This window comes from Drosophila elegans, unplaced genomic scaffold (genome assembly GCF_018152505.1).
Source record: "Drosophila elegans isolate 14027-0461.03 unplaced genomic scaffold, ASM1815250v1 contig_149, whole genome shotgun sequence".
Lineage (NCBI taxonomy): Eukaryota > Metazoa > Arthropoda > Insecta > Diptera > Drosophilidae > Drosophila > Drosophila elegans.
In genome coordinates this window covers 9,155,350-9,170,181 of record NW_024545513.1, presented here as the reverse complement: position 1 = coordinate 9,170,181, position 14,832 = coordinate 9,155,350, and the positions used below count along the sequence as shown (strand labels likewise).

At 42.9% G+C, this 14,832-nt stretch overlaps 1 protein-coding gene across 3 annotated transcripts; it reads left to right on the top strand.

Moving 5' to 3' along the window:
* The first annotated feature begins 1,901 nt into the window (after positions 1 to 1,901).
* On the top strand, positions 1,902 to 14,540 carry LOC108136503 (mitogen-activated protein kinase kinase kinase). Of its 3 annotated transcripts, XM_017257742.2 has the most exons (11): positions 1,902 to 2,275; positions 2,411 to 2,803; positions 2,874 to 3,526; positions 3,872 to 4,038; positions 4,106 to 4,281; positions 4,537 to 4,557; positions 4,860 to 5,036; positions 5,111 to 5,225; positions 9,736 to 10,177; positions 10,757 to 11,229; positions 11,723 to 14,540. In XM_017257742.2, exons 2-11 carry the CDS (start codon positions 2,534 to 2,536, stop codon positions 12,637 to 12,639), a joined length of 3,411 nt encoding a protein of 1,136 aa, XP_017113231.1. In that variant the 5' UTR covers positions 1,902 to 2,275; positions 2,411 to 2,533; the 3' UTR covers positions 12,640 to 14,540. The 3 variants fall into 3 exon arrangements, with proteins under 3 accessions (XP_017113231.1, XP_017113228.1, XP_017113230.1); XM_017257739.2 differs by lacking the exons at positions 9,736 to 10,177; positions 10,757 to 11,229; positions 11,723 to 14,540 and adding an exon at positions 5,993 to 8,950 and having other exon boundaries at positions 1,907 to 2,275; XM_017257741.2 differs by lacking the exons at positions 4,537 to 4,557; positions 9,736 to 10,177; positions 10,757 to 11,229; positions 11,723 to 14,540 and adding an exon at positions 5,993 to 8,950 and having other exon boundaries at positions 1,907 to 2,275.
* Positions 14,541 to 14,832: the final 292 nt, after the last annotated feature.

Genomic DNA, 14,832 nt, shown 5'->3' with positions numbered 1-14,832 from the left:
AGAGAGAGAGAGATTCCAAAAGCAGATAATTAAAAATGTTATATATCTTACAAAGGCTTTAAAGTTTATAATATTTAATCATAATAACATTTGGTATTCTTAATAAATGTTTTAAAATATTTTTTGTATAACATTTTAAACACTTTTTTAGCAATCTTAAATTCAGATAATTTTTGATTGTGCTCATAAAACTAACAATCTTATTAGTTTCTTTATCCATTTATCAAAAATAAACAAATTTGAGTTTATATATTTATTTATAGCTTTATATTTATATATAGCTCCTCAAACATTATTTTATTTTAAAAGGAAAGGGCTTGCGTAATAATTTAACATTCCTCAAAATTAATTATTCTATTTTTAGGTTTAACTTTTTTGCTGTTGTGATCGTTAAACTATCATTTAAGTAAGCGACTAATCGATTCCACTGTGCATTGCCGACGCTGGACCAAAAGGATGAGCGGCAGAGCAGCCGCCGAAGGGACTCGAGCGCAGCCGACAGGACAGGAGCGTAGCCGAACGCAAAATTAGTGGCGAGGAGTGGCGGTTGGGGTCTGATTTACAAAACACATGGCATGGAATAGAACAACCCACCCGCCAGCCTCCGTCAACCACCCACCACAACCCACGCAAGGGCGCGTGTTGGGCGCCCGACGAGCTTCACAGTCGCCGAAGGGCAGAGAGCCAGTGGCGCAGGGGTGGGTTTTCGAGGGGGGAACACAGAGAATACACGGGATACACAGCGCTCCGTTCCGTTCCGCGATGCAACAGCAACATCATGTCATCAGGCCGTATCCTCATCGGCAAAACAGCAAAGCACCGAAAGCGGCGGCAGCAGCTGTAACCCCCTTCCATGGATTTCCCCAAGTACTCTGCAAAAAACATGCGCAGCACGAAATCGCTGAAAATCAAATCGAAAAACATATGACAGTGACATTCCATTAGCAACGTGATTTTATATAATAATCACACTATTTTAACTGACAGAGCTCAAAATTATGAAAATTCAAACTTTCTCTTGTCAAAGGAGTAATTATAAACTTTGGAATATAAGTATTAGTCATTACTCAGGTTTGCTTTTTTCAATTTCCGATGCACAGTACGAAATATGTAAATTCACAAGGAAAATACCTTTAAGTTCTTAGTTTGTTCTGCTAAGAATATTTTGTTGAACTTCAGTTGGGTGTGCAAAATTTAAATTTGTATTCAAATAAAATGTTCACTTGAAAAAACTATCGATGTTAGTGTTATCGATTGATTTGAATTTTTTTACTGAGTTAATACGAAATTATATTGACATTTACAAAGAAATGGATAAACAAAATAAATGAAGTGGTTGTGGAAATACGTTTTTGATAGCCATTATTTTTTATTTGATCAATATCAAAATAATGCTAATGATCATTGGATTATTATTAAATACAGCTGAATTTCACCAGTCATATTAAAAAAATAATATATTTTATAAAAAAAAAATATTTGATTAAGAGTATTGTTGTTTTGATTTGATTTTAATATTTTTGGCTTTCTAATTTTTCAAACTTGTATGCAACCCGCCATTTGAGTTATCGAAAAGCAAAAATAACACCCCCAAAACCACAAAAAGGTGCTAGAAAATACCAAAAACGTCATCAAGTTTGTCTGGTATTTTTTAGTATTACCGAAGGGGGAACTAGGGAACTAGCTGCCCGTATCCAGTTCATGAGACCCACTTAAAATAGCCTTTTACTGCAGAATAGACACCCAAAATAGAGAAATATTATTTATAACTACTAATATTTATTAATATGAGAGCCTTAAAGATAACGACAGCTAAAAGAAATTCCACGAACTGGAACCAAAACATTGAAGAGAACCAGAAGAGAAACTAGTTCCTTAGCTGGGTGCAAAGACCAGTTCAATTAAACTAGTTCCGATTTGAACAGTGCAACTCTAGTTTTTTTTTTAATACATATATGTTTTAAAAACATATGCGGAATCGGGCAGATAAAAAAGCATTAACCGATTGCAAAGGATCAAGGATAAGGCGACGTTGACTGCGACTGCGACGCTGACTGCGACAGAGCGACAATGGTGTGCAGTGCGTGTGCGTTTGCGTTTGCGAGTGTGTGTGTTTTGTATCGTGTTGTCTGATTGTGTGTTGTTGCCGTTGCCGTTCTTGTTGCTGTTGTTGTTGTTGTGCGTGTGGTTGACAAACGGACAGTGGGACAAAACGACAGTGGAACAGTGGAGTCAACCAGGAGCAGATTGCAACAACCATCGCCATCGCCAGCAAGTAAGTCAGCCAGCCCCACCCCCCCCTTTCGCGTTTAACTAATATTACTAAACCAACTTTCCTCTTCTTCTTCTTCTTCTTCCTCTTCTGCGTTTGCTTCTTCTTCGATTTCGTTTTATCTCTTTCCCACCCCAGAGAAACAATAGCAAGAAAAGAAAAACAAAAACAAAGACGTCGCAGGGACTTCCATGTCGCCAAGTGTGGGCCTTTGATGCCTCCGAAGGACTCCCGAGGAATCCCCATACAGCCAGGACCACCATGCTCCCCATCAGCGAGGAGCAGCAGCTGCAGCAGCAGCAGCAGCAGCAGTTACAGCAACACCAACTGCATCACCAGCAGATCCCCGAGGATCTGGAGCAAATGGAGCCCCAGGTGGGCGATGGCAGCCTGTGGACCGCCCTCTACGATTACGAGGCCCAGGGCGAGGATGAGCTGACCCTGCGGCGCGGCGAGATCGTGGTGGTCCTGTCCACGGACAGCGAAGTGTCCGGCGATGTGGGCTGGTGGACTGGGAAGATCGGAGATAAGGTAAAAACAAATCCCTTTTGCGACATTAGTCAAGCTTAACCTAAACTAACCCCCTTGCTATCCCAACCAGGTTGGCGTCTTCCCCAAGGACTTTGTCACCGACGAAGATCCACTCCAACTTAATGTCTCCTCCGCCATTGGCGACATCCAGCCGCATGAAATCGAGTACGATGAGATGGACATCAAGGAGGTCATCGGTTCGGGCGGCTTCTGCAAGGTTCATCGCGGCTTCTACGATGGCGAAGAGGTGGCCATCAAGATTGCCCATCAAACGGGCGAGGATGATATGCAACGGATGCGGGACAATGTCCTGCAGGAGGCCAAACTCTTCTGGGCCCTCAAGCACGAGAATATTGCCGCCCTGCGTGGCGTGTGCCTGAACACCAAGCTCTGTCTGGTGATGGAGTACGCCAGAGGTGGCAGCCTAAATCGCATACTGGCCGGCAAGATACCACCCGATGTCCTGGTCAACTGGGCCATTCAGATAGCCCGCGGCATGAACTATCTGCACAACGAGGCGCCCATGTCGATCATCCACCGCGACCTCAAGTCCTCCAATGTCCTGATCTACGAGGCCATCGAGGGCAATCATCTGCAGCAGAAGACGCTCAAGATCACGGACTTTGGTCTGGCCAGGGAGATGTACAACACGCAACGCATGAGCGCGGCGGGCACATATGCCTGGATGCCACCAGAAGTCATTAGCGTTAGCACCTACTCCAAGTAAGTTTCACAAAAGAATAGGGTTAACCAAATCATCTATCAATAGCTTTGATTTTATATAAAGCTGAAAGTAACATTTTCAACTTTAAGGTCAAACAGAGTAAAAATATTTTAATTTTTATATCTAAGATACAAATTGAGTGATAGAATATAAAGAAAACAATCTGTTCCACAGTAGAAATGCTGGCCATATAAGATGGTTAAAATATCAAAAAGTTATCTAGAAATGTCATCCATCTAAGTTTCTTTTGATTAAAAGCTTCAAATAAAGTGTCCATTGCCAAGCAAATTAATTTGATTTCCTCCAAAGCAGTTGCATATTTAACTAACCTTTTTAACCCACAGATCCTCTGATGTTTGGAGCTATGGTGTATTGCTTTGGGAACTGATTACGGGCGAGACGCCCTACAAAGGCTTCGATCCTTTGTCCGTAGCGTACGGCGTGGCTGTCAACACGCTGACCTTGCCCATACCAAAAACCTGCCCAGAGACCTGGGGTGCACTGATGAAAAGTAAGTAGATCTCAGAGCCTTTTTTTGAATTTCATAATATACCGATGATAATGCTGATAACCCACAGGCTGCTGGCAAACGGATCCGCATAAGCGACCTGGCTTCAAGGAGATCCTCAAGCAGCTGGAAAGCATCGCCTGCTCCAAGTTTACGCTGACGCCTCAGGAATCCTTTCACTATATGCAAGAGTGTTGGAAAAAGGAGATCGCCGAGGTGCTCCATGACTTGCGCGAAAAAGAAAAGGTACCATCAGGCTAAGAGAACCTCTGCAAACCGGCAAAACCAATTCCTATTCATGTTAGAGTTGCTCTAGAACCTTTCTAGATCGTTCTTTGTTGGCCCTACGCCTATCCTGTGTTATTTTTCCATTCTCGCTCTCTCTATAATTCGTCCATTTGGTCGTTGATGAAATTCTAATAATTTGGTATATACTTTTTCTCCAAAACATAAAACAAAATTCCTCTGTAATCGAAAAAAAAAACATCAAACGACGTAAAGCGTTTCCAAACCATCGAAGAGGTAAGCGCGTCCAACAGGTTTCACTCTGCCCGCCTTTTGCGTTTCAGTTGCGTTTCAGTTGCGTTTCGTTAAGTTTCGTTCTGTTATGTTACTTTACTTAAGTATACTTTACTGTACTCAATGTTATCCTGTTTTTGGTTTGGCTGGATAACTTCCCACAATAGCCCTCACTCAAGCCAACTGCTGCATGGTTTCTAGTTCCTAGTTAAAGCTATTTCGTAGCACTTGTCCCCCATTAAGACTAAGCTTTACCCACACTAACCCCTCACGTTCCGCCATGTTGTACCCTTTAATCCCGACAGGAATTGCGCAACAAGGAGGAGCAGCTACTTCGGGTGCAGAACGAACAGCGAGAGAAGGCGAACCTCTTGAAAATCCAGGAGCAAATTCTGCACGAGCGTGAAATGGTACTGATTGAACGGGAGCTGGTCATGATGCAGCCGGTGCCATCGAAGCGCAAGCCCAAAAAGGGCAAAAAGGTAACAGAGACTGCCCCATATTTACATGGAACATAAACCCTAAATTTGGAATATTTCGCATGTCTATCATACAGAACAAACCACTGCAGATTGGGCTGCCCACGGGATTCCGGCACACCATTACGGCCGTACGCGACAAGGCGGAGCAGCCGGGATCACCCTCGTTCTCCGGATTGCGCATCGTGGCACGTGAGTACCCATCTTACGGTCGGGAATATCCCCTTCTTCTTGGGCTAATGAGATCATACGATTAGGTTTTAGCAAACACATTAAACTCAAGTCCTACATATGTGTATAGGAATTATCAGATGGCACGATTAGGCTAAGTATTCAGATGAAATGTAAAGTTTCTATGAATTATTGTCGGGTAACGTGCGGTTCAAGACTATTTATTGAAGTAAAAAATAACAAGTTTTTAATTCCTTTAAAATTCTTTATAATAAATTACATATTAAACAATTTCTCAATACACTTAATAGAATGCCTAAGAAGGCTAATAATTTTAAACTTTTAACTAACGTTTTTAAAATTGCAAATGTTTGCTTTGATATACTTAATTGATTTGATCATACGAAATACTGTTATTGACTTTCATTCCTAGTTTTTTTTTTGCCTAGATTTGTGAAACGCACTGTACCCCTAATTAGTTTACATTACGCATGCAGCGGTGCACTTTGCAGTTCTTAGAGATAAGATTAGGCATCCAAAAGGCCTGAGATTAGTCAGTGGGACTAGTCATGCCCCCGGAATGTAGAATACTTTATATCAGCAGCCGGAATATGGCAACTATAAAACCGAATTTCTTGCATATTTATGTTATCTTTAATATATGATTTGATTATCTGTATATTTGATTGATTTGCTTTTCGTTTCTTTTCCCTTATAATTTCCATTTATGTTCCGTATTATTTGGGGCATATGTGCAATACAATGTATATAAATGTGTGTGTATCCAGTGACCGATGGGCACAAGGGCAAGACGTGGGGCCCGTCGACGATGCACCAGCGGGAACGATCCCTACTGCCCTCACAACTGGGCGGCGGTCAGCCGGAATGGCCCGCCCAGACCTCAACCCACTCCTCGTTCAGCAAGAGTGCTCCGAATCTGGACAAGAAGCAACAGCAGCGGCAACAGCATCAGCAACAGGTGGCCTCGCTGACGCCGCCGCCGGGCTTGGGAACTTTGGGTGGATGTGACAGTGGAGGCGTTGGTGGGACAACAACCACGCCCCTGTTGTACCCAGGTATACCCTATTTACTAACGCGTCCCCACAACAACAACAACAACAACATTGGCAGTAGTAAAGCCATCACCACCACCATCACAACCACAACCAACAATACCACCACCACCACCACCTCCACCACCTACAACAACAAAAACAACAACAACAACAGCATCTCCGCCAACAACAACAGCAATCAGCTATATAATAATAGTACTAGTACTAGCAATATCAATATCAATAACAATAATAACAATAACAACAGTCAGACTAACCCGACCTCCCCAACGAACATCGTAGTGGTGCTCCAAAATGGCAGGAGCAACTCGAACAGCAGCACCAGCAGCCATCCAACGCCAGCCAAGCCGTACCATCGCGCCAGGAGTCACGAGTTCGGATTGGACTATGCACCACCACTTTATCTGGTCACGGATGACAGCTCGGAAACGGACACGGTGGCCAGTCCAACCGGTTGCTTTCACTTCCTCAAGTCCAACAACTCATCCAATCAGGCCAGCGGTGCAGTGCATCTGCAGCGATTTGGCGGCAGTCTAGGCAACAGTCCCGCCGTGGGCAGGAAGAAGCACTCGCTGGACAGCAGCAACAACCATCATCATCATCATCATCATCATTATCCGCCCCAGCCAATCAGCAGCAATAGTCTGGCACTGTCGCCCACCCAATTGCCGCTGCCGCCCGCCGAGGATAACAATACGTACGACCATGCCTTCTATCGCGATGTGATCAAGAAGATGTCCATGGCCAGCAGCGAGCGGGTGAACTCCAAGTCCAGTGGTGACCTGACCATGTGCAACTCCAGCACACCGCTGACAACGCTGGCCAGCCGAGATTGCGATGATCACGATGCGGAGGAGGCCTTCGAGGGTGGACGCTTCCAGCGGAATCCCTCCGGATCGCAGTTCCCGCGGCACTGTTTCTTCACAAGGCAAGAGGGCGACGTCGAGGTGGAGGAGGTTGAGGCTGAGGCTGAGCTTGAGATGAACTTGCCGGATGTCGAAGTTGAAGATGATGGTCAAGTGAATGCCAGCCAGATGCGCCAGAATTCCACCACGTCGCGCAAGAGCTCTGTGACCTTCCAGAGCGTCAGTTTCGAGGAGTCCGCACCAACGACCACTGCCCGAACGGATCTCTACACGTCCAGCGCCTCGATAAGCTTCGCCACCTACCGCTCCGCCTCGCCATCGCTCTCGTCGTCCTCGACCAGCGCTTCCGCCTCCGCCTCGATCACCTCATCCGGCGGAGAGGTGATCCAGGGCGAGGCCGGCTATCACATACAGGAGAACTCGATACTGACACCACGTCGTTGGCGCGATGTCCAGCCCCATCCCGATGTGATCAAGATGAAGGAGAACCTGCTGGCCCAGCAGCAGCGTCAGCATAGCAAGAACCAAAAGAAGCAGCGACCCAAGCACATCACCAAATCAAAGTCCGTCGAGGCGCCAGTCGGGGCACAGCATCCACATGTCCATGCTCACCATGCTCAACTTAACCAACATCACTCGGCTGGATCGAGCAAGTTCCGCTCCCTTCTGAATCTGTTCACGCGTTCGCGTAAGAAGTACAGCAAGCTGGCCGAGCACAACCTGGTTGGTGGCTCCGAGTTCAGTGCCATCGATCCCTATCAAACCGATTTGGCCATGGGCGGTAGTAGTCGCGCCCTGAAGCGCAAGGGCAAGAAGCCACAGACGCAATCCTGCGAGCAACTGGAACGATGCTGAAACAGAAACTGAAATGGACGCTCCATATCGAGCGAAACGGACTAAGAGCAATAAGAGCGCTGTGCTGCTGTTGGAGTTTGCCGCCTAAAACCGCCTGAAAACCGCCTGAAAACCGCCTTTAAACCGCCTAATTAGCTCATTGTTTTATATTAAAACTCTAGACTAAGTCAGACGCAGACGATAAGGAACAAGGACTTCCTCTGAGGATTAGCCATATAGCTAGGAGTGCTGCCTAGATTTCCAAAAAATCCCCGTCTAACGAAATCACTAAACAAAAACAAAACTCCCTTTTCCGTTGAAATAACCGAATTGTTCCTAACGAATGCAATATGCAAAATCTACAAAACAGATTTTTCTTAATTAGTCCAGTGATTTTTGGTCAGGGGATGAACCTGAAAAAAGTTACGGAATAATATAGAGAGAGGACGAAGATTTACGGATTAAACGGATAGACTAACGCTGCTTATACGTAGACATCCAAAACCAAACAAAAAAAAAAAAACTCGTGCATGGGCCAATGGCAAATTATTCAACTAAATCATATACATGAATGTGTAACAATTGGATTAACAATAAGTAAACCATATTGCTATATTTAAAACGAGGCGTACATGCGTCCTTACATTACATTACACACACATCTTAGTTGAACTAAGTTCTAGTTGTTTAGGAATTTAAATATTTTTTTTTTGCCTTGCGAAAAGTCTTCTCTTCCCCTTCTCTATGTAAGAGATATATTTTCCAAATTTCCATCACTTTCCGTACTTCGTTTGGCGAAAAACTTAACGAAAAATTTGCTGACGATTTGCGGAACACGCGGGACTCCATTTAATTTATAATTTTTAATTCGACTCCTTTGGTATTTTGAGCACAGTTTTATTTACATTAATTACGCAATTGGGTTTTCCAGCTTATTTATTTATGATTTCTTTTTTTACAAAAGCTCACGAGTAATACAAGCAAAAAAAAATAAAAAACTGTGATCAAAAAACGATGATGAAAAAAAAAGAAATGATAATTTTTTTGTATTATTTTTATTGAAATTTTCAATTGTATATTTATATTGATTTTACAATTTGTTCATTTTACGTTTACTGCTCGATTCGATTTCAATGTACTTTGTATATTAATGTATTTTCCATTTTGGGGCCAAGCCAACCCCAAAAAAAAAAAAAAAAATAAATAAAAAAAAAACAATAAAGAAGAACCAATACCTAGAAACAGAAATCCGACAATAAAACCAACTTAAGAGAATCTGCCGACCAGTTTTGATTGTCTCCCCCAGCCATAAAAGCACAAATAAAAAGCTAATTAACCTTATTAAATTATTAATTATTTTTACATTTTAACTTAAAATTCAAGTGAAAAATTATTTAACTGCAATAGGCAATAGTTATTCAGTTTACCTCTAAAAATATCAATTATAGGTTCATCTTTAAATGTTGTAAATTTGTTGTCAAATTGTAAATTTTTGTATCTTAAATAGTAAAAAAGGGTTATTGTAATAGATTTTTATTTGTGCATAAGTTTAATCCCCTTTCGGACGAACGAACTAAGACTCTTGGTATGCGGTGGTTAAACTTTGGTATTGCCTGCGGTTACTATCCAACTACTCGTCCCCCTCCGATTACCCGACCACCGACCAAATCCCAGCTATCGATCCCCAGCCCTCGAGCCATATTCCGTAACTCAATCATGTCTTCAATCCGCCTTGGAATGCTGCCGGCCATCCAGGATACCAGGGCAACAGCAAGATGGACGACTGGCGCCCGGGGGCCACCAACATGCCCATTATGTCGCCATCGCCATATCTCCTCAGCCGTTTCACCAGCAACGTTCCGCTGCCGACGCTCTACGCCGGCGATTCCGCCCGCAAGCCGAAGCTCTCGGTGATCGAACTGCTGCTCTACAACATGGCCTCCCTGTTGGCCGGAGTGGCGGCCGGATACGATGTACGGATGTCGAACGTGTCGCCAGTGCATCCCACGTTGCTGAGCGAGGTGCCCGCCCTGAAAGCGGCTCCCAAGGCGGTGGTTCCCGTTTCCGTTTCGGAGGAGGTGGAGCCACCTCAAGCGCAGATCCTGGAACTGGAGGTGGACGCGCCATTTAAACAGCAGGAGAGCGAACAGCAGGATCTCCGGGAAAGCACGCCCAGGAAGATGAGCAGCCAGGCGAGGTGAGTGAACTATCAATAGGATGCTTTTAAAATATAATCATTATTTTATTCCTTTTTATCGTTTACCTAAAAATAAAATTCTAAAGCTCATAATACTGATGAGCTTAAATATTTTTCAGTTCATGATCATAATTGACACATTACTTTCAAAGTACTCCAATAAAGAATTATGACTGTCAATTTTTCATGGCTAAAGCTTTATTAATATTTTAAATTTTTTATCGTATATAATATGTATGTACGATTTTTTTTATATTTATTTGGGGCTTTAAATCGTTGAATCATAAGAAAACATATAATTCCTCTTTGTTTACTTTGGTTTATTCCATAAAGAATTTTTTAAAGTATTCAAATATATTTAATAAAAAAAAATTAAATTAAATTGAAACTTTTTGCTTTCGTTTATTTACATGCACTCACTTTTTACTCATAATCATTTGCATTTTTAAAACATTTCGTTACTTTAGTTTAGTTAAGTGTCAGTTAGATAGCCAACTAAGATTTGTTATGTTGGCGATATAAATAAATTATAAATAATAAATACACAATATAAATATGTGGCAATTTTCCTACCCACAGATTTGGTGGCATTGAATCAACGGGAAGCAAATCCCAGCCCACTTCCCTTGCCCGCCGAATCGGCGGCAGTCAGCCGTACTACACGCCCGTGCAGCGGACTCCTCAGCACCAGATGCACCACCACCACCAGCAGCAGCAGCAGCAGCAGCTCCAGCAGCAGCACCACCACCACCACCAGCAGCACCACCAACCCCAGCCAGTTTCATCCGCGGTGGTGACCACAGTGGCTGGCCCCCAACCACCGGCCACCGGAGTGAGCGGCCTCTTCGCCAGCACCCAGCCACCGACGCCATCGCGACGTCGCAAGCTGAGCAACAGCAGCTTCGGCAACCCGAATCCCCAAGCGGATGCCTTCGAGGAGTTCCGTGTGGGCGGTGGCATTGGTCCACCGCCTCTTTATGCGCCAGCCGATTACCTGAGAAACGGACCGAGCTACTCCAACGATGGGGGCAACTACCGGAATGGCTACTTCGGTGAGTTCCTTATGCACACAACAACATGTAAAGCCAACAGAATAATTGTCAATTTATTATTTTTCAAAATGTTCATGTATTTTTTGATTTTTTTTTTTGGGAAATTGAATAGTTTTACGCTTACTTTTTTATCACAGATGATATCGTAACTATCTTTTCAATTAACGAAACATTCCAATTAAAATCCTTACAATCCTATTTTTTGTTTTAAATTTTTTTTATTTTTTTTAAGTTTTGTTTTATTTTAATTTATACTATATTCATGGCAATTACCTATTTTGTATAGGTTATTGTTGTTTTGTACTGTTTTAAAAGGTAATATTCAGAATTACAGATTACTTATTTTTCTGTTTCTCAATTTTTCTGTGTAGTTATATTACCTATTTTTAATATGGCATTTTTAACAATTAAATTGTTGATTTTACATACATATGTTGTTTTTTTTGTGTGAATACATCTGTAGATGCTTTATCTAATACCCCTTTTTTTATAGGCTCCAATTACTTTCCCTACCGGCCGGAGTTGAACTACAGCTACGAACGTGACTGCAAATCGTATCCGGACTATTCCTACGACTATAACCATCGGCTCCCGGATTACTACGACTACCAGTACGAGGCGCCAGTGGTTCCGGTGCCCGTTTCCGTTCCCACAACCGTTCCCTGTCCGGTCAACCAGACCCGCACGCCACCGCCGCGGGTGCCCCAAATGGGCGTGAGTGCGGCCGGACACCGACGCACTCCATCGACCGTTTCCAATAACTCCAACGTTCTGCTGGAGCACGAAGAGCTGCTCTGCTACGATTACAACAATCTGAATTTGAATGCGGACTACGAGAGGGAGCGCGAGCGGGAGCGGGAGCGGGAGCAAGTGCCACCGCCCACGAAGCAGGAACTGTATGCCGGATCGCCCAAGCTGCTGAATCGCCTCATCCACAGTCCGTTGCCCATGACCAAGAGCAAATATGCGACGGCGGCGGTGACGCGACCAGCCAGTCTGCCCTTCGAGCAGCATGCTCTTTCGCTGGGCTACCAGCAGCCGGCAACTGGGGGCGTTTCACTACCACCACCACCACCACTGGCTGGCCAGTCCAAGCTGCGCAGCTCGTTGAAGAAGTACAATGGTGGGGGCAATGGTTCCACATCCTCGCAGCAAGGCACACCCACAAATCCCACGCCACCGGATTCGCTGACCAGCGACGATAGCTCCTATCTGAGTGCCAAAGAGGGTTCCATTGGCTCCCAGCACAGCCGGGTGCGATTCAGTCCGGAGGCCTATTTGGATGCCAATCCTCTGCCCACATTGGGACGCCGCATGACGGCTCCGGCGATGCAGTTGCCCCAGCAGCAACAGCAGAGACGACAGGCCTCCAGCGGTAGCACACCATCGCCATCGGCATCCTCCTCCTAGCAGACGCGACTGGCGCTGACCCTCCAGTTGGCGCGCAGTCCCGGAGCGGACATCGGAAGCGGTAGCGGTAGCGGTAGCGGAAGCGGAGGCATCGGAGGAGCAGCTGGACTGGCTTTGCATCAGCAGCGGGTGCCCTATCGCTGGTACTCCGGAGCGAGGCGATCTCGATCGGCCCACTATGAGTACCGCCTGTGAAAGAGCAGGACAGGCTCAAACATACAAGTGAAAAAGAAGGGGATGCAAATAGAAGATGGCCGAGATCGGAGGAGCAGTTGGAAATCCAGAAAAACAAGGGAAAAAAAGTGGATATGCAGAAAAACCGAAGGAATCGGGCAGAAACAAATGGATTTGCTTAAAAAAAAATATATGAAATCTGGAGGATAAGCCAGTGGATCTGCAGAAGAACTAAGGAGAAGCATCAACTGGAAGCTTCAATAAAAAGCCAAGGAATCAGGTTGAGCAAAAAGTGAAACTGCGGAAATACTACGGACTCAGCTGGAAAAATAATTGGATTGGCGGAAAACCACAAAAGTAGACGAAGGAGCCCAAAGATCGAGAAGAGAAACATGTATTTAAATCGAAGGAGGTTTCATAACCACTAAAATCGTCAGAAGAAAAATGCAAACAAATCCATAAAGCTACATTTATGGGCAAACATTTGAGTAAAAGCAATACAACTCAAATCACAAAGCTACTTTCAATTTAAAAGTCATCTTCAGAAGTAAAAGAAGCAATTAAAAAACATAAAATAAGATAGCTGCATACAAAAAACAAACAAAATTCGCAAGCTGAATATATATACATATAAAAAAAAGGTCGAAAAACACCAGAGAAATCAAATGGTTTTCAGGAAGAATCAGAACATGCATATATCAAATGGAACCGAACGAAGGGAAACCAGCGGAGGAAAAACCAAAAACATTTTGAGCAGCATCAACAGAGGAGCGTGTTTTTTACCTCAGATCAAAATCAAGATCTTGTAGAACTTGAAATCAAAGCAGCTGTATATAAACGTAGTTGACAATTTGTTCACAAGCAAGTAATATATATATATATATATATATATATATATATGAAATTTAATGTTAATACTACTCAATAGATAGACAGAAAAACATATGCATAATATATCATCGGGGTGTTCCTAAGACATTTGAAGATTTCCGGAGATCTTTTTCTGTTCTCATTCAATTGATGACAGTGTTATACCTCAAAGAATCTTTTTTGGAACTCAACTTCTGGGGAATACGAAATCTGCAGAAGTTTTGGAAACACACCGCCCGACATACACACACCCTCTTCCTTAGCTACCCTCTAAACACAACCCCCAACTTGCGCGATTTGCCTTAAAAGTAGAGTGAAGACTTCACTAGTTTTGCCTGATGCCGGATTCCAAAACAAAAAAAAGAAAACCACTCATCGTAACGAATCCCAATCCCTCGTATAAGATTAACGATAAAACGATTCAACTGATGAACAAACAGTTTGATATAGCTAATATACTCCCATTTATGTATTATATTATATATAACTATATAGACGAAGGCCTCCAATTGCGTTCTCCGATTCAGATTAAGTGCAGCCAGCTAGCAAGCCATCAATAACAAACAAAAAACAACAATAATAATAATAATAATAATAATTAGTAATACTTTGTAATTCCGAGGACACCACATCCCAATCAAGACACACGCCAGCCGTAAGCTCCATTTTTAAGTCTGACAAAATGTTTATATATTCATATATATATTTATAGACACTTAGATATAGACCGATATAGATGCGTTAACCCAAACCACTAGCTCTGAATTGAATAACAGTATAACTCGATCGATTTACAACTACTTATAATGGATATATACGAGTATATATTATATACATACACACATATATATATATAAATATATATATATATATATAATATATGTAACAAAGCATATTGCTGCTGTTTTTTCCAAATAATGAATAGCTATCTATGATAATGATATAATGGCGAAGAATTTGACTATCTTTACATATATGCCAAGTACATAGATACTGCTACTAAAATGCTTATTATGTAACCGATTATGTAATCATGTTTATTATCGAGTTGTTTTAAAAATCTTTAGAGATTTAATTAAAGCTATATAAAAGGTTTTTATTTCTCTAAAAAAAATTAAGTTTATCATTAAAGATTTGGATACATTTCTC

Excerpts from the sequence above, each read along its gene's own strand:
- LOC108136503 (XM_017257739.2), top strand. The coding sequence starts at position 2,534 with ATGCTCCCCATCAGCGAGGAGCAGCAGCTGCAGCAGCAGCAGCAGCAG. Across the intron at positions 3,527-3,871 it reads AGCGTTAGCACCTACTCCAA|ATCCTCTGATGTTTGGAGCT; the intron begins GTAAGTTTCACA and ends TTTAACCCACAG. Across the intron at positions 5,226-5,992 it reads CGGATTGCGCATCGTGGCAC|TGACCGATGGGCACAAGGGC; the intron begins GTGAGTACCCAT and ends GTGTGTATCCAG.